Here is a 24,204-nt window from a genome sequence, read left to right as displayed (position 1 = left end):
TTCTAAGCCTTCCATTATCAGTAAAGCTCATTCCGCACTCCATGCATTTATAAGGTTTTTCACCTGTGTGAGTCCGTTGATGTATTCTAAGTTTTCCATTTTCACTAAAGCTCTTTCCGCACTCCATGCATTTATAAGGTTTTTCACCTGTGTGAGTCCGTTGATGTCTTCTAAGGCTTCCATTCTGACTGAAGCACTTTCCACACTCCATACATTTAAATGGTTTCTCCCCTGTGTGAGTCTGTTGATGTGTTCTAAGCTTTCCATTATCAGTAAAGCTCTTTCCGCACTCCATACATTTAAATGGTTTTTCCCCTGTGTGAGTCCGTTGATGCTTTCTAAGTTTTCCATTTTCACTAAAGCTCTTTCCGCATTCCATACATTTATATGGTTTTTCCCCTGTGTGAGTTTGTAGATGAATATTGAGGTGTCTACTCTGACTGAAGCTCTTTCCGCACTCCATACATTTAAATGGTTTCTCCCCTGTGTGAGTCCGTTGATGATATCTAAGGGACACATTGAGACTGAAGCTCTTTCCGCACTCCATGCATTTAAAAGGTTTTTCACCTGAGTGAGTCCGTTGATGCATTCTAAGTTTTCCATTTTCACTGAAGCTCTTTCCGCACTCCATACATTTATATGGTTTCTCCCCTGTGTGAGTTTGTAGATGAATATTGAGGTGTCCACTCTGACTGAAGCTCTTTCCGCACTCCATACATTTAAATGGTTTCTCCCCTGTGTGAGTCCGTTGATGACATCTAAGGGACACATTGTGACTGAAGCTCTTTCCGCACTCCATACATTTAAAAGGTTTTTCACCTGAGTGAGTCCGTTGATGCATTCTAAGTTTTCCATTTTCACTGAAGCTCTTTCCGCACTCCATACATTTATATGGTTTCTCCCCTGTGTGAGTTTGTAGATGAATATTGAGGTGTCCACTCTGACTGAAGCTCTTTCCGCACTCCATACATTTAAATGGTTTCTCCCCTGTGTGAGTCCGTTGATGTGTTCTGAGGCTTCCATTGAAACTGAAGCACTTTCCGCACTCCATACATTTAAATGCTTTTTCCCCTGTGTGAGTCTGTTGATGTGTTCTAAGCGTTCCATTAGCAGTAAAGCTCATTCCGCACGCCATACATTTATATGGTTTCTCCCCTGTGTGAGTCCGTTTGTGCCATTTAAGGTGTCCACTCTGACGGAAGCTCTTTCCGCACTCCATGCATTTATATGGTTTCTCACCTGTGTGAGTCCGTTGGTGTGTTCTAAGCCTTCCATTATCAGTAAAGCTCTTTCCGCACTCCATACATTTATATGGTTTCTCCCCTGTGTGAGTTTGTACATGAATATTGAAGTGTCCACTCTGACTGAAGCTCTTTCCACACTCTGAGCATTTAAAAGGTTTTTCACCCGTGTGAGTCCGTTTGTGCTGTTTAAGGTGTCCACTCTGACGGAAGCTCTTTCCGCACTCCATGCATTTATAAGGTTTTTCACCTGTGTGAGTCCGTTGATGAGTTCTAAGGCTTCCATTGAAACTGAAGCTCTTTCCGCACTCCATACATTTAAAAGGTTTTTCCTGTTGGAGGTCGTTGATGTGAGCTATGTATGCTCATTCAGTGAAGCATATCCCACATTTGACACATTTTAATTTCTCTTCCTCATTAAACTGAAGGTGCCCGATCCCCTGAAGTTTTGACTGTCTTCTCCTTCACCTTCTTCAGAGTTGGAAGAAAGGAAATCCTGTTTGGGTTTCAAGGAAGAGAACAAAGGAAAAGAGAGCACATCAGATGCCATTAGACCACCTCATATTTCAACATATCCTACATTTTCCCGCATCCTACCCATGTTCCAAATTTTTAGGAAATGGAAATGCAATGTCATCAAATGATAGTAATGCACCAGCAACCTTTCATAATCCTCAATCAGCAGCATGATAAAGCAGCATGATTAAGGAATACAGACTTTTCAAACCAATTTTTTCCTCACAAGGAAAGGCAGCTGCTCTCTGTCCATGAAAAGGCCACCTGTTTCTCTGGTTCATTGTTCCTTTGGACATTTCCCATCCTCTGCATCATAATCCTCCATCCACCTCTGTCTCTTAATGAATCACCTGCACAGTCCCATTGGCGCCAGGAGGTCAAGAGAGACCTAGGCCTTTTCCAGGGACTGTGGTCTGGGTTAGTCAGAGAACTAGTGACAAGGCTTGGTGCTTGGGGTCAGCTGAATGGGTGCTCAGGGAAGCTCCTGTTGTTGGAGATGGACCTCCGTCTAGATGCCTTGCATTGCATGGAAAGAGAAGGAGAAGCAGAAGGAAAGCAGCTGGCGCATGGGAATCCCAGACGGAAAAACCCACCCCCATTGCTCCTTATAATAATGAGGTGCAGCCTGATCTTGTGCCTTTCTCCTGAATCAGGACTATCCTAAAATGACACTTACAAATCTGAATACTATAGGCAAATAGATAACTGTACTTAATGGAAACTTCATCCTTGAATATGTAGTATTGATTCATTAACAGCCTGAAGTTATGTTGTTTCTTGAGAAATAAATTTATTCCTGATCTGTCTTAAATATTATAATTATAGGATGGCTTGGGGTGTTAGGGGAGCGGTAGTACCTTTGGTGGGCGACATGTAGTTCACCTTGTGGGGTAATTTTTCCACCATTGGTCCCCACCCTGCACTCAGCTCTCACCTGTGGCTTCCAGAAGCTGCCAGAATGCAACAGAGGCAGCGATCCAAGCAACAGCTTCAACGGGCCGGCTAAACCAGGTGAGGATACCTGATGGGTCTCAAACGCTTGGTGGGTTGGGGAATTCTGGTGCAGGTGAAGGCAGACCCTGGTGGATGGAGAGGAGGAGAACAACAGTGAATCCCACAGTCAAGAAGGCAGATTCCGCCCATGCTGCAGAGGAAAGTGAAGGGCAGATGTGATTGTTAACCGGGGAAGGAAGCCCATCGAGAAGGAAAGCTCTGATCCTAAACCTTCACTGCCTTGTGAGTTATCTTCAGGAGAAGAGAAGGCTATGGGGGGAAACCTACACAAATCTAGAATGGACTCTGTAAGATGGTTGGATGGTGTCCTGCACACCTCCTTCCAGCAACTCCGATGGCCCCTTGAAAGCTAATGAAAGTCTTGGGCCTGGAGCTTTTGGAGGTGAAGGACCAGGAAAGCTTCTGCCACCATTATCCTTCCAATTGGGATTCAGACCTCATCATGGGACGGAAACTGCCCTGGTTGCGCTGCTTGATGATCTCCGATGGGCTAGAGACCAAGGGGAAAAAAGCTCTTTTCTGGTTCTGCTGGATCTCTCAGCGGCTTTGGAGACCTTTGGCCATGGTGTCCTACTGGACCCTCTAGGGGAGCTGGGGGCACAGCTGTGCAGTGGTTCCCCTCCTTCCTCCTGGGCCATGTCCAGGAAGTGGTGTTGGGGGAAACTTCCAGGTTGGTGCCTCCAGTAATGGCGGAATTCCTCTGATCGGGAGGAATTTGCCCCGTGGGAATCTGGGTCTGGCCGCCACGGCGAAGGCAGAGACCCGCAAAAAATCACAGGCGGGAGAAGCCTGTGAGTGTGGGATTCGGCGGGCACCCTTTGCGCCTCCCCTATGTCGCGTATTCCACGCAGCGCTTTCAGCGAAACACTAAGAGTTCCAGGTTTTTCCAGTGCAGTCTTTTTTAATGTGAGCTATATACAGGCATTTACAAAAGAAACAGTCCATACAGAGTACTTACAAACGAATACTCTCCACCACAGCACCACCAAACTACAGCACAACCACCACACCCACTGTTAAACAGGCTTTCCTTTTAAAACAGGTGATAGCCAATCACACTAATCACACTCCTGCTGAGTCACTCTGACCCAGCAGAGTATTGCATCATCCTGTTGAAGCCTGCAGACTTATCCAGTATCCTGCGAATCCCAACACCCTACTCACAGGGAAACCCGGTTTCAGGGGTCCGGAGCGACGTGGGGTGAGCGGCGTGGTGCTTTGAATCGTCTTCTTCTTCCACGGAGCAAAGCCACATAGCTGTTGCCGGAGAGCGCTGACTTTTTATTGTGGACAATTTGACTTTAAAGTAATTACCCGTGAGTAGAGCTGAAGCGGGAGAACTGGATTTTTAAACGTTTAATTTGATATCGTAACGGGGAGGTTTAATACAGGAAGTCCGCCTTCCCCTTTTGTAAATAGACTGAAGCAATGAGGCTGCAAGCTGAAGTCTTGGAAAGCCTTTTGTAAAGGACTAAATTTCCATCGGTAAAGAACATTAAACCCCCCCTTGGAGGCAGGAGAAGAGGGGGGGGAGTTGTGGACTGAGTATGCCTGCAGGAGAGAGCGAAGAAAGCTAAAATACCACTGCTCTGACCCTGGAGACGGGCTGCTAGCAGGACTGACGTCTTTTGGAATGTTCATTGACAGCGTTTAGAACGTTCATTGACAGCTAGCTAAATAAGAGAAATACATCGTTTCTACTGTCTCCGGCTGCTTTTAAAAAGGAGTAAAAGTAACTGAAAACTGAAATTAACTTTGGATTGTTTGAACTGTGCTTAAAAGAGGACATTACTGACTAATATAAATAGAAACTGTTTCCCCCTAGTGGAAGCCTCTGAAACTGGTTGCTTTACAAGAGCTGGGCTAGGGGAATTTCCAGCTGCAAGATAAAAAATTGTGAGACTCTGGGATTGACCTTGAATCTTTTAAGTGTTATGGCAAATGGAAAGGGAAAAACAGACCAGTCAACTGCTGAAAAAACATTAAGGTCTGGGAGAACTTGGCAGCAACCCAGGAGAGGCTCAACATCAGGCCTTCCTGCTTCTTCTTCTGCTGCTTCTGCACCAGTACACTCAAAACCAAGAGGAATGTCGACAGAAGAGGCCTTAGCGATTGCATTAAATACAATAAATGATTCACTGGAACAGCTTAACAACAAAGCAGACGCGACAAATGCGAAAGTGGGTGCTGCAACTATTAAAGTGGATGCTGCATCTAGTAAAATCGACTTAAATACAGAAAGTATAAATAATCTGGGACAAAAGGTAAATATCAATACAGAAACCATCCAGAAATTGATACAGGAATCTACTTTGATACGGCAGACTGCGGAGGAAGCCAGGGAGAAAGCTGTTGCTGCTGAATGTAAAGTAACACAACTGGAGAGAGAGAGAGTCCCAGCCCTACAGAGGCAACTTGATGAACATAAGCTGACGCTTGCTATGATTGAACTTAAAGAAAAACAGACGAATCTGAGGATCAGAGCCCTACCTGAATGGGAGAAGGAAAGCTTGACAGACTTTCTCACACAGGAATTTGCTGACTTTTGGGACTTGGACTTGGGTCAAGAAGAGTTTAGAATTGTGAGGGCCTTCAGACTTGGAAGAGGAGGGGAAAAAGAGAAGAATAGAATAAGGGACTGCTTGATCACCCTTCAAACTAAAGAAGAGAGAGAATCTTGGGTTGGCACTATCAGAAGAACCTAGAAGTACAACAGTCAAGAGTGGAAATTTCTAAAGATGTCCCAAAATATCTTTTGGATCTTAGGCCTAACTACAGAGATATTGTTGCCCTGCTGAGAAGGAATAAAATCATCTTTAGGTGGGAATTTCCCCAAGGTCTATCCTTCAGTTTCAAAGGAAGGAAAATAAAAATAAGATCAGTAGAAGATAAAGTAAAGTTTTTGTATAAATACGAAGAAGATCTGCAGAAGGGACTTGGAAAAGAGCCAAGAGCATCGGATAGAAGATCATCAGATAGAGGACTAGAGCAAAGAGCATCGGATAGAAGATCACCAAACAGGGGAATATTGGATATATCAGCATTATCTTTTGGATTGGATCTCCCCGTGAACGTGTCACCACCACCACTAACAGAAGAAGAGCAAGCATTGGGTGCAGTTGGAGGAATATCAGAGTAATTACATGATGGCGTTGCAGGTTTCAAGCTGGAATGTGAATGGATTAAATTCTCCAGAAAAAGGCGGAGAGTCTTTCATTTATTGAAAAAAGAACATTTGGACTTGATTTATTTACAAGAAACACATGTGATAAGGCTACACAGGAAGATACTGTGTAATAAAAGATGGGGCCAAGAATTTATCTCATCAGATAAAGTTAAAAAAAGAGGAGTGGTTCTTTATGCAAAGGAGAGCCTATCACTGAAATTCATATCTAAAGATGACCAAGGAAGATTTGTTGCAATTGAAATTCAATTACAGGGAGATAAATTTCTGATTGTAGGTATTTATGCACCAAATGAAGGAAAATCGGAGTTCTTTAAGAAGCTACACGAGACTCTGATGGATTACACGGATTATAATATGATCTTGATGGGAGATATGAATGGAGTGGTGTCTACAAATATGGACAAGGCACAGAGATAGGTAGTCACCAAAGATGGTAGACTACCAAAAACCTTTTTTGACATGACTGAAAATATGGACTTAGTTGACATTTGGAGAATGAAGAACCCTCTGGGAAGAGAGGGAACTTTCTTTTCTGAGGCTAAAATGACATGGACAAGAATTGACCAAATCTGGGTAACCAGGGGATTGGCTCCGAAGATCAGCAAAGTGGAGATTTCCCCCAAAACTTGCTCTGACCATAATGCTGTGAAGATGGAAATGAAATTGAGCCAATTGGTTCCTTTAGATGGAGGATGAACGATACGTTGTTCAGGAATGAAGAGGTGACCAAGAAGGCCCCCAAAACTCTAAGAAACTATTTCGAGATAAACATGAATACTACAGTGGAAAAAATAGTAATTTGGGGCGCAAGCAAAGTGGTTATGAGAGGATTCTTAATACAACAGAATGCAATTAAGAAGAGAACTCAGAATGAAAAAAAGGATAAAATCCTGGGGAAAATAAAGGAAGGAGAGAAGAAACTGAGAGCAAAACCAAAGTCACAGGAGATCCTGAAAGAGGTAAAGTTATACCAAGTATAATATACAAAGCTGATGAATCAGGAAATAGAATGGAAGATTAAACAGATGAGGCAAAAGACATTTGAATCGGCAAATAAGTGTGGAAAATTGTTTAAAAGTTAGGATTCCAGGTGGAAACAGAACTGTTAGAACCTAAGACTAAGGTACTTTCAAGAATGTATAACTTGTTGCTGAGGTGGAATACACAGGATGAAACGGTTAAATCAGCTATGATAAAGTGGGCACAGGACATTGGGTATAATATTATGTTTGCTGACTGGGAAAAGTTATGGACCACCGGTATGAAGTTTACGGCATGTAATGCCTTGAAAGAAAACATTATGAAAATGATATACAGGTGGTACATGACCCCAGTCAAGCTAGCAAAAATATATCACCTGTCAGATAATAAGTGTTGGAAATGTAAAGAAACTGAAGGAACGTTCTTTCACCTCTGGTGGACTTGCCCCAGGGTTAAGGCCTTCTGGGAAATGATATATAACGAGCTGAAAAAGGTATTTAAGTATACCTTCCCCAAGAAACCAGAGGCCTTCCTTTTGGGCATTGTTGGCCAGAGGGTGTTAAAGAATGATCAAACATTTTTCATGTATGCGACAACAGCTGCAAGGATACTTGTCGCTAAATATTGGAAAACTCAAGATTTGCCCACGCTGGAAGAATGGCAGATGCAACTGATGGACTATATGGAGCTAGCAGAAATGACTGGCAGAATCCGAGACCTGGGAGAGGAAGCAGTGGAAGAGGACTGGAAGAAATTCAAGGACTACCTACAAAAACACTGTAAATTATATGAGTGCTAAGAAGGATGAGGGATTTGAAAATAACAGGGCACCATAAAATTTGGTGAAAAGACTGTGAAAATGAGCGAATTTTATGAGAAAAATAAATTTTGAATAAATATTATGGTAAGATTAGATATTTAAGACCTAGATAAAAATATTCAAAGTTAGGGACAAAATATTGGAAAAGTGTACAATAAGAACGGAAATAAGGTGATAAATTGCTGGTTAAAGTTTTATAAATTTGGAAAGTAGGAGCGAGAGACGTGAGGAAGTCCAAAAATGAAGAAAAGTTGGTTATTACACGATGCGAAAATTTATGTTTGTTTTTCTTTTTCTGTTTGCTTTTTGCTGTGCTGTTTTTCTTCTCTATTGTTATAAAAAAAAACTCTTAATAAAAATTTCTTTTAAAAAAAAAAAGTGTGGGAAATTGTTGGCCTGGCAAATGAAAAAAAGACCAAAACTCAATACTATTACGAATTTGGAAGTGGAAGGAAAGAATATACAGAACCCAGTGGAGATTAGGAAGTGTTTTCAGAGGTATTTCAAACAACTTTATACACAGGAGAAGCAGAAAGAAATGGACATTGATCGATTTTTGAAAATAAATGGACTACACAAAATCTCTCAGGAAAAACAGCTAATGTTGAATTACAAAATAATGGATCAGGAGGTGGAAGGGGCCATCCAGAACATGCAATCAGGTAAATCTCCAGGACCAGATGGTTTGACTTCAAGATATTACAGATCTTTGAAAGAATGGTTAATACAACCATTGAAGGAAGTCTGCAATGAAATATTGGAAGGGAGAAAGGCACCAGAGTCGTGCAAGGAAGCTTACATTACACTTATACCAAAAACAGAGACTGAAAAGACATAGCTTAAGAACTACCGCCCCATATCGTTGCTTAATGTGGACTACAAAATTTTTGCAGATATTTTGGCTAAAAGATTTAAAAAGGTGTTAGTAGAAGAAATTCATAAAGACCAAGAGGGCTTTCTCCTGGGCAGATATTTGTCTGACAACATGAGGAATATAAATAATATTCTAGAAAAACTACAAGTGAATATCAGTACTAAGGCAGTCTTGATATTTGTGGATGCAGAGAAAGCCTTTGACAACATTTCTTGGAGTTTTATGAAGAAGAATCTACAGAGGATGGGGGTAGGTCAAGGTTTTGAGAATGGTATAGGTGCAATTTATTCAGAACAAAAGGCAAAATTAATTGTGAACAATGTAGTGACAGAAGAGTTTAAGATTGAGAAAGGGACACAAGAAGGCTGCCCAATTTCTCCATTGCTCTTTATATCGGTCCTTGAGGTTTTGTTAAACATGATTAGGGAGCTGGTGGAACTTCCGGAGGCAGCATGGCGGCTGCAACAGCAGAAAAGAGCTCCTGAAGCCAGCCAGAGTAAAAGGCTCTGTCTGGCCGACTCCCGGACTCCCAGGACTGCTGCCGCCAGCACTGCCAGCAGAGAGGAATTGGGGGTGCCCAGGGGTCTATCAAAGGAGCCAAAACACCCCCCCAGGACTGAGATTGAGCCGGAAAGGCACCCGGAAAGGCACCCGACCACCCCCCCCAACAGCTAAGAAGAGCTCCAAAACCAGGAGGACAGTGCAGCCAACGCAGAGAGGGAGAAAAAGAAGAGAAAAGGGGGAAAGAAGGAGAAAAGGAAAGAAAGAAAAAAGAGCCCCAACTTTACCGCTGCTGCCCCCCATCTCTGCCGACGGGAAAGAAGAGGAGAGGTAGGTGAGCACGGCTCGGAAAAAACAGGCTCCGAAAAAACACGTGGCTGAGCCGAAGGGAGCCTACCCCTCCGGAAAACAGAGGAAAACCGCATGACAAAGGAGATCGCAGAAAGGAAGAAACTACCCTCTGTCCCCCCCCTTTTTTAAAAAAAATATCCTTTTTTAACCCCTTCCTCCCCCTCTCCCTTTTTTTGTTTTAAAAAAGTCCTTTTTTTTTATTCCCCCCCCCCCATATACCTACTTTGATCATTTTTCTTTTTAAAAGAGGGGCCACTGCTGCAGCAGCCACCCTTACTTTTTTCAAACAGAAAATAATAATAATAATTAGGGGGAAATAGGTTTCTTTATATATATATATATTAAAAAAAAAAAAAAACACAACCCCCCCCCTCTCTATTCTATTTCTATTTCTATTCTATTTGTTAGCTTGTTCTTGAGGGGGGGATCTTTCACCCCCATCCACGACCACCACTCTCTTTTTAAACAAAAATTTCCTCCATATCACTGCTATTGCTATTGATACTTCCCCCCCCCCGTTTATTTTTCTCTCCCTTTTTTCTCTCCTCTCTCTCCCTTCACCCCCTTTATTTTATTTATTCCTTTTATCCCACCTTTCTCCATCCCCAATTTTGTTCTCTATCCCCTTTATTTTTTAAAATCAACTCCCCCTTTTTAGCCTGTTCGTCAGCTTGTTTTTGAGGGGGGAGCCCTTTCCCCCCACCCCCTCTTTTAAAATAAGACTTTCCCCCCCATACCATTGCCACAGGTCACCCTCCCTCCCCCTCCCTTCTCTCCCCCTCTTTTCTTCTCCCTCCTTTTCCCACCCTTCCCCCTCCCCCTCTCCTTTTCTCTTCCTCCTCCCTCTCTCCATCCCCCCCCTTCCCCTAAAGGAAACACATACACACATTCATATCACCATATCCTACTTTGCCCCCCTCATACTATAGCTAAAACTACTGCGGCAATCTAATACCGCAGATATTACTGTACTATCTCTCCTCTTTCAACTCTCTTTCTCTCTCTCTCTCTCTCTCTTCTCTTTTACTCCAATCTCCCCTCTCCCCCCCCCGTCTCCCCCCTCTTCTTTCTTTCTTCTTCTTCCTTTTTCTCCCTCCACCCTTTACATATAGCCTATTTGTCTGTCTCTGTTTCTGAGCACACCCCCAACCCCAACCTCCACCTTAACCGGACCCCAATACCCTTTTTGGGTATATACAACCCCCTCCTAAACACATATTTTCCCTGGCCCCACCCCTCTAATCTCTTGCATCTCTACCTGCTAACACCTCCCCCTTATATGAACTGTCTGTCCGTTAGTCTACCCATCTCTACTTACCTGCCCCCCCCCCCCCCCGCTTTGGCGGCAACGCTGAGGCAACCACAGAAACTCTAGACAAGTTCTTAAAACACAGGCTAGAAGTGACACAAATGACCACCTAATCCAAACGCTCTGTAAAAGCCACCGGCAACGCCTGATCAGCCCAGCAACCCAACAATACCCAGGAATCACCACTGGCACAACTCCTAACCACCACACGCCCTACTCCAAGAGGATGCCAAGCCAACCTCAAACCAAAACCATTAGGGAGACTGAGATGACACCAACCAGGGAGATGGCAAACAATGCCAATACCATAACTCCCCTTCAAGATGACGACCACCCAGTAACGAAACGAGATCTGAGGGAAATGGAAGCAAGATTAGAAGCACGATTAGAAGAAACACTGAAGGCCACAATGGCTCCCATGCAGGCACTAATCAACAATCTAACCTCCAAAGTGGAAGCTCTAGAGAACAAAAACCAAATGCAAGAAAGAATAATAGAGCAATACCGGGAGGAGAACGCACGTGTGAACAAGAAACTGGACGAACTGGTAAACCAAATGGAAGCAGAACACAGAGAGATGAAAATTAAGCAAGCCGACCTTGAAGATCGCAATAGACGCTGTAACATCCGCTTCCGCAACTTTCCTGAAAAAACAGAGGAGAAAAGCCCAGCAGACCTAATTATACGCTGGCTGAAAAACACAATCCCAGGCCTGAAACTTGAGGCAGATGACTTGGAGAGGGCTCACAGAGCCCTAAAACCTATGCCAAAACCCAGCGCCCCCCCAAGAGACATCATTGTATGCTTCACGCGCTACAAAAAGAAGGAAGAGGTATGGAACAACCTCAGAAACTCAACCAACCTTCGATATGGAGAAACCCCCATTCTGGCCCTACAGGACCTATCCCAGGATACCCTAAACCGGAGGAAAAGCCTGCGCCCATTCACCCAGCGTCTCCAACAAGCCGGGATCAAATACCGATGGGGCTTCCCCTTCCGCCTAATTGTAACAACTAATACAACACAACACACGGCCACCAACATATCTGAGGCCCTACAACTACTAAAGAACCTTGAACTCGACCTCCCACCGGAATGGCAACCGACAAACCCACCAAGTGACAGCCCCAACCACGAGGAAACAACAGCAAACAACTGGACGACGGTAGAGAAGAAGAAAAGGAAACAACAGAAGCAGCACAACAACGCAAACCAATACAGACAAGCATCATGCTCAGAACCACCCCGCCGGCCATACGACACAAGAAACCAGACCAAGATTAACCAAACCAATTCATCGCAGATGGACAACCCTACAACAACAACAACCGCAGCTGAATGAAGCCAGAAACTGAAGGACTGGTGATTCCCCCCCCCCCGTTCCCCCTCCCCCCCCAAAACATAGATTTAGTTAACACCATCAACATCCCCCCAGCCCCACACCCCCACAGAAATCCCCACCCCAACACCAGCCCAGACGACCTCAACCACATTCCCCACCACCCACACCTTCAACATTCCCATACTCCATACTAAGGGAAAAACAACTCCTCCAACCTCAATAACACAACCCACAATCAGGCTAAAATCTGATACCCAACCAGCACTATGGTGGCACCAGAGCGTACCAGCACCCACACCCACACCCCAACACACCAACAATGTTGCTCATAACATTGGCAACATTGCTCATGAACCTTATACTTGACAGCGACGTTACAAAGTCACTTCACACTGTCTCACTGATCTCCCCCTCTCGCAAACAACAGGGGGGACGGCCTGTCCTTGAACACGGCCTTCCACACCAGCTGAGACCTAGGACCAACCGGCTAAATGCCAGATGGCCCAAAATACCCCAAACAAACACCTATATGACTACATATAGGAAACTCTCTACAACTTACCCCCTACTCTTTAACCCAAATCTTACTCTAATCCCATTAGCCCCCCACCCACCACACCCTAGGTCAGCGCAACCCCACTGGTTCTTTAAACAACACGAAGAGAGAGACACAAGACAACCCGAACGGGTTGGCAGGGAATCGCCCCACATAATAGATAAGCAAGATGGCTAACCTAAAAGCAATTACATTAAACGTGAGGGGGCTGGGAAACCCCATCAAAAGAAAACGCATCACCTCATACATAAACACCATGAAACCACACATCACCTTCCTACAAGAAATACACAACCCACCCAAAGGCAGCAAACTCCTGAGCGACCCCCGCTTCAGTCAGCAGTGGGTTGCACGAGGCTCAGGGAAAGCTCGTGGTGTAGCCATAATACTCAGTAGAGACCTGAACTTCACTGCCACAACAGTCCTCAGGGACAAAAAAGGCAGATTCATTTTCGCTAAAGGGACACTAGATGGTAAAATCAAACTGACAATTGGCTCCATATATGCCCCAAACGCGAAACAATTAGAATTCTTCCAGAAGACACTAAACAAATTCCTCTCCTTCTCTGAAGGGGAAGCAATCCTAGGAGGGGACCTCAATCTAAATATGAAAGGTATATCCCTGAAAGATATCCACCCTACAGCCCCATGGGCAACCTTCCTCCGAAGGAAACCCCCAACAACTAGGAACTCTTACAAGTTACTAAAAATGCTAAAAAACAGGGGTCTCTACGACATTTGGAGTGAGCAAAACCCGGGAGACATCAGCCATACATTCCAATCGGGACGTCATGATACAGTGTCCAGACTGGACAGCATTCTACTCACACAGGGTCTGATCCCCTCAGTGGAATCAACAAACATCGGTAACATTAAAATCACAGATCACGCCCCAGTAGAAGTCATTGTTAAAATAGGAGAAGGAACACAAACCACCCCATCATGGTCCTTCAGTCCCATCCTAACTACAAACAAACAAATTAGAGAGAGTCTCACAAAAACCCTCCAAAATTACTTCAAGGAAAACGATGTAGACAATATAACAACCCCCCTCCTATGGGACACAATGAAAGCGGTCACCAGAGGAGCTTGCATAAAAGAGAAAACATTCCTTAAAAAACAAACCTCCTCAAAAATTAGCAAAATAGAACAAGACATCACAGCCCTCTCAACACGCTACAAACAAACAGGATCTAAAAAACTCCTCAAACTTATAGAACAAAAAAGGAGAGAACTAGACTCCCTAGAAATTAACAAAACAATGATCAGCATTCTATATTCTAAACAACGTTTCTATGAATATGGAGGGAAAAACTCCAGATTACTAGCAAATAGATGTAGGAAAAAAGCACTCAAAACAAGAATACACTGCATCACCAAAAAAGACGGCAGCATAACATCCTCCCCTGAAGAAATAACCTCAGAATTTGCAGAATTCTACTCCAACCTATACACCTCCCATAACCCACCAGAGAAGGAAATCAGAACATTTCTAGCAGGACTGACCATGCCTACCCTAACTGATGAGGAACAGGAATTCATGGACAGCCCTATCACCCCACAGGAAATAGATGTGGTCCTCAAAAACCTGAAACCACACAAAGCCCCAGGCCCAGACGGCTTCACAGCAGAATTCTATAGGAAATTCAAAGAACCCTTGATGCCCTACATGACCCGTCTATTCAACGACATCATAAAAGGGGGCCCCATCCCCAAAACCTGGACCCACTCCAAAATAGTCTCCATCCCAAAACCACTAAAAGACAGCCTCAAAGTAGAATCATACCGCCCAATCTCATTAATAAACCAAGACTACAAGATATTCACATCAATCTTGGCCAACCGCCTAAAAATCTTCCTACACAAGTTAATAGCCCCAGACCAGACTGGCTTTGTCCCTGGCCGCAATATAACAGACCCCATCAGGAAACTACTGAACCTGATCGAACACAGCAAGGCAACAAAACTCCCATTGACAATTATGTCCCTAGACATCCTCAAAGCCTTTGATTGCTTAGAGTGGAAATACATATTAGCAGTACTAACTAACATGAAATTTGGCCCCAACTTCCTACAAATCCTCAAACAAATATACTCCCAAGCCTCAGCAAAATGCAGAATTAACAATATGGATTCTAATACTATAGCTATCCAAAGAGGCACGAAACAAGGATGCCCACTGTCTCCCTTCTTATTTATCCTGGCTCTGGAACCCTTAGCAATCCGCATCCGAGCAGCCACAGACATCAAGGGAGTGGAAATAAAAGGCAGAACCTATAAATTAGGGCTCTTTGCAGATGACCTAATGGTGACAACACCAGACCCCATAAGCACAGCAACCTCCCTAATCAGAGAACTCAACAAATTTGCAATGGTGTCGGGCTTACAGGTAAATTTTACAAAGTCAGAAGCTATGTGCTTCAACACCCCTCCTCACACCCAAAAAGAGCTCACGAAGGTCACCAAAATAAAACTCTGCCACACCAAGTTCAGATACCTAGGGGTACAAATAACCAAAAACCTCAACAAATTGTACCTCCACAACTACAAGCCCCTGTGGCGGCAAATTAACAAAGACCTAAAGAGATGGAATAACACGAATTTCACTCTCTCAGACAAAATAGCCATGATCAAAATGATCACACTCCCAAAACTAACCTACCTATTCCAAACCCTCCCAATCTGGATCCCCTCAACCCAACTCCGCAGTTGGCAGAGAAAACTACACTCTTTCATCTTCTCACATAAAAAACCAAGAATAAGCCCCAAATACCTGCACCTCCCCACCTCAGAAGGAGGATGGGGAATCCCCAACATAGAAGCATATTACATTGCCAACCAAATACGTCATGTAATTCCATACATACTAGAAGATGAGACAAAACAATGGGTACACCTAGAGAGGGACACAATTGAAAATACCTGCACCACAACATACCCACTCCTCCCAAACAAACTAAAGAAAATTCCCACAACACTTAACAGGTACACACAGACCATGCTCAAAGCATGGAAAACACAAATAGGCAAACTATCCCCAACCCCATCCCCACTAATCCCCCTGGCGTACCACCCATTATTCCACCATGCAGCACAAAACCTCCAGATAAAAGCCTGGCGAACCAAAGGCTTATATCGCCTAATAGACTTTTATAAAAATAACAAACCCTTGTCAACACAAGAAATACAAGACAAACTAGAAGACACCCAAATGCCCTGGTTAACACAACACCAACTACATGCCCTCTTAAACAACCCAACAGTAAAATCAGCAGCAACTAGGCCCCTGACAACCTTTGAAAACCTCCTCCTAACAACAAAGGGAAATGGTAAAGGGACGGTATCCGCAATATACAAAATACTACTCCAAAATCCCGCAAATCCCCTAGACGCAATCAAAAAACAATGGGAGAATGACATAGGCTATGAGATTAACCCCACTCAATGGACCAGAATGTGGTCTAAACCCCCCTTTAAATCCATATCAACAAAAAGAAAAGAACTCACACTGAAACTCACCTACAGGTGGTACCTAACACCAAGGAAACTAGCGCTAATACACCCAGGAACCTCACCAAAATGCTGGAGAGGGTGCACCTCCACAGGCACATACCTCCACATGTGGTGGGAGTGTCCCAAAATCCAACTATTCTGGACAACAGCCATACAAGAAATATGTAAAATAACAAAGCAAGTATTAGACTTCACCCCAGAATTGGCCCTACTAAACATCTTCCAAGACAACAATGCCCATTTACTCCACAAAGAACTCATAACCCACCTACTTTCAGCAGCCAGAAACACCATAACCAGACACTGGAGAGACCTGTCAGGAGTAAGCATGGACCAATGGTACCAAATAGTATGGGAAACAGCCCTACTAGAAAAATTAACTAACAAACTGAAACTGACACGGGGACAAACAGAAGAAGACACCTTCACCCCGGTATGGCTCCCCTTTATCACATACACAGCCCAACAGGACAATGACAATAATCCACCAACAGCATACAAATCAATATGGCTAACTTGATCCAAAACACCCACCCACCTCACTCACACACGAAAACAAAGATCACCACAGCCAATCACAAACAAACAATCACATCCTAGGCCAACCCCAACCTCTCTCACCACCAAAGGAACACAAGTGAACAACACAAGCACGCTGACACCAAACTACATACATTAAGCATAATAGAAACACCGCTACCCCACCCCACCCCCATCCATCTCCCCTCCTTCCACCCTCCTTTCTTCTTTTTTTTTTCTTTTTTCTTCTCCCCCCTAATGCCTCAACAAATGAAATGGATTTGTAAAAATGTTATACGGGAAAAAAAAATACACGAGGCATTACACTTACACTGTAAAACAAGAAAACCCTTAATAAAATATATATATTAAAAAAAAAAAAAAATGATTAGGGAGCTAAACAGTACAAACTGAAAGCATTTGCTGATGACTTAGTATTGACTCTACAGGAGCCAGAATCTAGTACTAAAAGGGTATTGGAGCTGATTCAAGAATTTGGACAGGTAGCAGGTTTTAAGTTGAACAAGATGAAAACTAAGGTTTTAGAGAAAAACTTAACTGTGAATGAGAGAGAGAAGTTTCAGGAGGAGACAGGACTAACATTGGTTAAGAAAGTGAAATATTTAGGGGTTAACATGACTGCTAAAAATGTCAATTTATTTAAGGATAATTATGAAAAATGTTAGACTGAAGTGAAAAAGGATTTAGAAATATGGACAAATTTGAAGTTATCATTGTTAGGCTGAATTGCTGTGATAAAAATGAACGTGTTGCCAAGGATGTTGTTTTTGTTTCAAACATTGCAAATTTTGGATGAGATGGATTGTTTCAAGAAGTGGCAGAAAGATATTTCCAGATTTGTTTGGCAGGGCAAGAAGCCTCGAATAAAATTTAATATATTAACTGATGCCAAAGAAAGAGGTGGATTTTGCCCTGCCAGACCTTAAACTTTATTATGAATCAGCTGCTTTTTGCTGGCTGAGAGAATGGCTGCTTCTTGAAAACACTGACGTGTTGGATCTAGAAGGCTTCAACAATGCATTTGGCTGGCATGCATATTTGTGGTACAATAAGGTAAAAGCACATAAAGCGTTTAAAAATCATATTGTTAGAAAAGCATTGTTTAATGTTTGGATAAGATATAAGGATTTGTTAGAAAAGAAAACTCCAAGATGGTTGTCACCAATGGAAGCGAAGGCACAGAAAAAACTCAATATGGAGGCCAAATGGCCGAAATATTGGGAAATTCTGGAACAAGATGGAGACAGAATAAATTTGCAGAGCTTTGAAAAATTGAAAAACAAAGTGCGAGATTGGCTCCATTATTACCAAATAATGGAGGCATACAATTTGGACAAAAAAGTTGGTTTCCAGGTGGAAAAATCAAAATTGGAAACAGAATTGTTAGATCCAAAAATTAAGAATTTGTCAAGAATGTATAACTTGCTGTTGAAATGGAACACTCAGGATGAAATGGTGAAATCAGCTATGATTAAATGGGCACAAAATGTTGGACATAACATAATGATGGCTGACTGGGAACAGTTATGGACCACAGGTATGAAATTTACGGCATGTAATGCTCTAAGAGAAAATTTAATGAAAATGATTTATAGGTGGTACATGACACCAGTCAAGCTTGCAAAAATTTGCCATTTGCCTGATAATAAATGTTGGAAATGTAATGAGACTGAAGGTACATTCCTTCACCTTTGGTGGACATGCCCAAGGATTAAGACATTCTGGGAGATGATTTATAACGAAATGAAAAAGGTATTCAAATATACCTTCCTGAAGAAACCAGAGGCCTTTCTCCTGGGCATGGTCGGTCAATTGGTGCCAAAGAAGGATAGAACTTTTTTTATGTATGCAACACCAGCAGCAAGAATACTCAACGTGAAGTATTGGAAGACACAAGATTTACCCACCCGGGAAGAATAGCAGATGAAGTTGATGGACTATATGGAACTGGTGGAAATGACTGGCAGAATCCGAGACCAGGGAGAAGAGTCGGTGGAAGAAGACTGGAAAAAGTTTAAAGACTATTTACAGAAATACTGTAAAATTAATGAATGTTAGAAAAATGTTGGAATGAAGTTATATGGCTTTAGTAGAAATGTTATAAGGAATTGGTAAAAGCCTCAGCGCCTAGGGCTTGCCGATCGAAAGGTTGGCGATTCGAATCCCCGCGGCGGGGTGCGCTCCCGTTGCTCGGTCCCAGCGCCTGCCAACCTAGCAGTTCGAAAGCACCCCCGGGTGCAAGTAGATAAATAGGGACCGCTTACTGGCGGGAAGGTAAACGGCGTTTCCGTGTGCTGCGCTGGCTCGCCAGATGCAGCTTTGTCACGCTGACCACGTGACCCGGAAGTGTCTCCGGACAGCGCTGGCCCTCGGCCTCTTAAGTGAGATGGGCGCACAACCCTAGAGTCTGTCAAGACTGGCCCGTACTGGCAGGGGTACCTTTACCTTTAGATTAATAGAGTATTAAAGGAAAAAATAAGGTTAGAATGTGTTAAGATAATTATAGGATAGAAAATAGAGGAAGATGGAAAGGAATTGCTGAAACAATTAAAAGAAGTGGAATACAAAAAGGGAGGTGTGAGGAGGTCGTTGAAATAAGTGAATGAAAGATAGGATATTGAAATTGTTTGATGTGTTTTAAACTGTTTTTGTTTTGTTTTGTTAGTTTAATGTGTTAGTGTTATGTAGTGTTTTTGTATTGTATTGTATTGTTTTGTATTGTATTGTTTATTTCTTTTTCTTGTAGTGTTTAAATTGTTGGAAAAGTAATAAATATTTTAAAAGAACCCCAGAAAGTGGTGTTGGGGGATGAGTGTTCAGACCTCTGGGCTCTCACTTGTGGGGTTCCTGAGGGCTCCACCCTCTCCCCCATGCTTTTTAATATCTATATGAAGCTGCTGGGAGAGATCATCAGGGGGTTTGGGTTGGGTGTTCCCCAGTATGTGGATGATACCAAGCTCTACCTCTCTTTTAAATTGGAACCAGTGAAGGTACTGTATGAGTGTCTGGAGGCAGTTGAAGGATGGATGGCAGCTAACAGATTGAGGTTGAATCTTGATAAGACAGAAATACTGTCCCAGGGGGAAAGGGGGCAGGCAGGTGTGGGGGGACTCCCTAGACCTGATGGAGGTAACTGTGCCTCAAAAGGTCCAGGTGCACAACCTGGGGGTCATTCTGGACTCACAGCTGTCCATGGAGGCGCAGGTCAATTCTGTGTCCAGGGCAGTTGTCTGCCAGCTCCATCTGGTATGCTGGCTGAGACCCTCCATGCCTGGAGACTGTCTCCCCAGAGTGGTGCATGCTCTGGTTATCTCCCGCTTGGACTACTGCCATGCGCTACATGGGGCCATCTTTGAAGGTGACTCGTAAACTGCAACTAATCCAGAATGTGGCAGCTAGACAACAGAATGAGAGCACCCGCTGAGACAACATAACACCAATCCGAAAGGATCTTCACTGACTTCCAGTACATTTCTGAGCACAATTCACATTGTTGGTGCTGACCTTTAAATTGCCTCGGTTGCATTTTTTGGGCATAGATTCCTGTTATGCCTTCAGTCACAAATTTATTTGCTGAAGGATTTTTTTGCTGTCTCTGAGCTTTCTTTCCTACTCTGCTAATTGCATGTCGGACTTGCTGTGGAAATCATTATGGAGAAGCAAGATCATTGACCTAAAGCCCTACAGCCTCACTCTCTGTAGACCTGAAGGAGCGTCTCCACCCCCATCGCTCAGTCTGGACACTGAGGTCCTCCTTCGAGGGTCTTCTGCTGGTTCACCCCCCACACACACACCTCGTGAGAAGCGAAGTTACAGGGAAGCAGGCAGAAGGCAAGGAAATGGGCAACTATCTGACATTTAGAAGACAGCTGAAGGCAGCCCTGTATTGGGAGGTTTTGAATGTCTGATGTTTTACTGTCTTTTATATGTACTGTGAGACGCATAGAGTGGCTGGTGAAACCCAGCCAGTTAGGCAAGGTAGAAATACTACAATCATTCTTATTATATTGTTATTCTTTTGTAGTTATTTTGGATTTCGTACTGCAATATGAGCTCACGAAATGTCATGGGTGGAGAAAATCATAGGGCTGCCCTAAACTGTAATCCCACCCACAAATTCTCATTCACATACAGTCTGTAAATTAGGGGAGGTCACACACCTCACCTGTGCTAATCCTGGCACTCTTTGGCCTGTGTAGACACACCTTGTATGTAGAGCCTCCAGCCACAGGCACTGTCTACCATGAAAATGGGTCCTTTGACTGGGAAGAATCTCAGCTTGTCAGTCACTCTGACACTGCCTACAAAGAATAAGAGGAACAGAAATGCTTTTGAGGTGCAACTTCTATATCCATGCTGAGAGCCATTCCATGGACTCTGAACCCCTGTTTCTGATGACAGGTGTACATTATCCTCATCCTGAATGAAGCAGGCAGTGGAAAAGACGAAGATGGCAGGCTGAGAGAGAGGTTTCTGGCTGCTTCCTGGGTGGGATTGTGGAAACAGAGAACGGCTTCTGAGAAGGCCTCCCCCCTCCCCTCTTCCTCTCGGGATTTGAACCGCTGCGTCTGGACAGGGCAGGTGTTTATGGGGTGGGAAGAGGATGGAGCTTGCAGGAAGGGAGGGGTGGGGGGAGTGGACCCCCACTTTCGACAGATCCCTCTCTGGTCGCCTTGAAGGGGTGGCCGATTCCTTGGCGGGAGGGAGAAGCCAAGGCGGCCCCTCCCGAGATTCCACGCGTCCGCCACGATGGAGACCTCCCCCTACAGATTGGTCTTCTTGTATATCTCCCCCCCCCCCCACGCCAATGCTGCCCTTCCCGCCCCAGGGATGCTCCCCCCCCGACTCCCCTGCACCCAGAGGCGGGGCTCACCCCTCGACCTGCGCGCCCCATCTCTCCATCCAGAGGACAACCCCCCCCCACACGAGCCACACGGGGGTCTCTATCCAGGCGTCCCTCGCCGCCGTTAACCCTTTCATGGTCCGCCTTTATCCGTGCGGAGCCTACAGGGCCCCAGGGATCCCTGTGCGGGGGAAACGGGGCAAGGGGTGGGTATCCCACGTCCGCCCCCGCCAGGGTACCCAAGGGGCCAGGGAAAGCCCCCTTCAGGCCCTGCCCGTGGGGCCCAGGAAAGGCGCTTTGGGGAGCTGGAGGGGGTCTCTGGATCCTTCTCTCCCCTTCCCCCGCGACCCCTTTACCTCTTTGTCCTCGCTCGCGAGTCTCCTTTCCTTTCCTGCAACATCCACGTGGGTGGGGGGGGGGATTTACCTGCCGCCCCTCCTCCCCTTTCCGAAAGCGCGCGCCCCTAGAGCTACGGTGCAGAGCAGCAGTCCGGCGCAGAAGCTCCACTTGCGGGAGAAGCAGGCAGATTGGGAGGGGGGCTCACCCCCCCCCACATTCCCGGAGCAGGAGCCGGATGGCGAGGAGGAGGAGCAACATATTGGGGAGGGGATTTGGGGTTGTGGGGGCGGGGTGGGAGGAGGATGTGCCGGGAGGGGAGGGGGGATCCCTGCGTGGGGGAAACGGGGCAAGGGGTCCTCGAGGGACCCCATAGGTGGGGGTCCCATGTCCGCCCCCGCCAGGGCGCCTAAGGAAAGCCCCCTTCGCAGCACTCGTGCAGGGATCCAGCCCATGCCTATGGGACATGGGACCCGCGAAAGGCGCTTTGGGGAGCTGGCAGGGGGTCTCTGGGTTCTTCTCTCCCCCCCCCCGCGACCCCTTTACCTCTTTCTCCTCGCTCCCGAGTCTCCTTTCCTTCCCTGCAACATCCACGGGGGGGTGTCCTCCCCTTTCCGAAAGGGCGCGCCCCTAGAGCTCCGGCGCAGAGCACCAATCCGGCGCAGAAGCTCCACTTCCGGGAGAAGCAGGCAGATTGGGAGGGGGGCTCATCCCCCCCCCCTTATTCCCGGAACAGAAGGCAGATGGCGAGGAGGAGGAGCAACATATTGGGGAGGGGATTTGGGGTTGTGGGGGCGGGGTGGGAGGAGGATGTCCCGGGAGGGGAGGGGAGGAATAGAGAGGGGGCGGGGAGGAAGGTTTCCCTACTCCCCTTGTCCATCTGTGGATCAGGAGAGTGGGGGAGGGGCTGATGCTGGCAATCCAATTACAAAGTGGGGTCCCCCCCCCAATGTTTACATTGCTAAATCCTTCCCTCGCCCACTCTACGCCACGAGCCGTGCGTCCGTGCTTTAGGTATTGGTGCTCTTCAAACCAGGAAGGGGGACAGTTATACGACTCCCCCAAAGCCCCAAGTCCCCACCACATCCTCGGATTAAGGCCAGGACAAGGACCGTGGACACAGGCACCTTCCATGCACAACAGCAAAGAGGCTCAGAGAAGCAGCCTATACAATTGTAGCAAGAAGCGGATACCATGAATCGGACTGTGTCCTCCGACTCTCCAATGCTGTATAGAAAACTGTAGAAACGTCAAATAATCGCCAAGTCAACGGTTTGACGGATTTCCTGGGTTCCAACGCCTAATGACTCCTCTGGAATTGGGGGATCCTATTCAAAGGCCATAATCCCTTAGGAGGCAGGAGGCGATCAAGGGCAGCACATGCCCCAGGCAGAAATCCATCGGGATGGTGGATTGAATCCTGATGCATTTAAAGTGTTTAAAGCAAAGCAGCTAGTAAGCCTGATCTTTATTGATCTGTTGCAACAGGGTCCTCACTCACCACACGCAGGAGGGAGGAGGAACCCAGAACAATGGCACACAAGGCCTTATATAGACATTTTAAATTCCCTGCCCTGGAGCTCAAGACCATCCCTCCATACATCATACACACATCACAGAAGGGGTGTAACCCCAGGACCCTCCCCCATACCTCATACCTACATCACAGAAAGGGCGGTTTACAGCAGAAATCTGAGTGGTTTGTTTACCTCCTGTCTGCCAGGTTACCTGTTTAATGGTCACTTGATTGGATTGCCTGGGGAGCCTGGCCAGTCTTTTGTGATGATAAATACTTAGTATCTGTGCCAGGTCACAGCCTCACACCCTATTCATGTTAAATGTGCCCTTAAGGCAGGATTTGTGAAGGAAAAGACAATGGGCAGGCTCCTCCCATCTCTTCCTCTCTTTTAAACTGGAACCAGTGAAGGCAGTGAATTCCCTGTGTGTCTTTCTGGAGGTGGTTGGAGGATGGATGGCAGCTAAGAGATTGAGGTTGAATCCAGGGATTGAGGTTGAATCCAGACAAGGAAGGCAGGTGTGGGGGAGTGCCCCTAAAGGACCAGGTCATCACCTTTGAGTATTGGGGTCAGTGCCCCTATTCCTCCAGCAGGAGCAATTGTGGGGCTTCCTCGCCCGCTTCCATTCAGCTCCGCCATTCCCAAATGGCAATTCTTCTTCAGCCATTGTGGGAGCAGACGGGCTGGAAGCTGAAGCGGCTTCCCTTGGAGTAGGCTTTGCTTCCCTTTCTGCTGACCTCAGTCTCTTGGATTGTGGCCAGCT

General features: G+C 45.4%; 2 protein-coding genes across 2 annotated transcripts in view; both read right to left on the bottom strand.

The window, feature by feature from the left end:
- The window catches only part of LOC309352001 (uncharacterized protein), a 65,333-nt gene that overhangs the window by 3,456 nt on the left and 37,673 nt on the right, over positions 1-24,204 (bottom strand). The window lies entirely within an intron of this gene.
- Positions 18-23,771, bottom strand: LOC309351627 (uncharacterized protein; the record flags this gene model as incomplete). The annotated part of the gene is made up of 4 exons (XM_081879417.1): positions 23,118-23,771; positions 2,692-2,836; positions 568-1,737; positions 18-37 (listed from the first exon to the last, which is right to left on the bottom strand). Exons 3-4 carry the CDS (start codon positions 1,553-1,555, stop codon positions 18-20), a joined length of 1,008 nt encoding a protein of 335 aa, XP_081735543.1. The 5' UTR covers positions 1,556-1,737; positions 2,692-2,836; positions 23,118-23,771.

The sequence above is a fragment of the Podarcis erhardii genome (genome assembly GCF_964252035.2).
Source record: "Podarcis erhardii genome assembly, chromosome: 10".
NCBI lineage: Eukaryota > Metazoa > Chordata > Lepidosauria > Squamata > Lacertidae > Podarcis > Podarcis erhardii.
The sequence above is the reverse complement of the archived record's forward strand: the minus strand, read 5'-3'. Positions and strand labels throughout refer to the sequence as shown.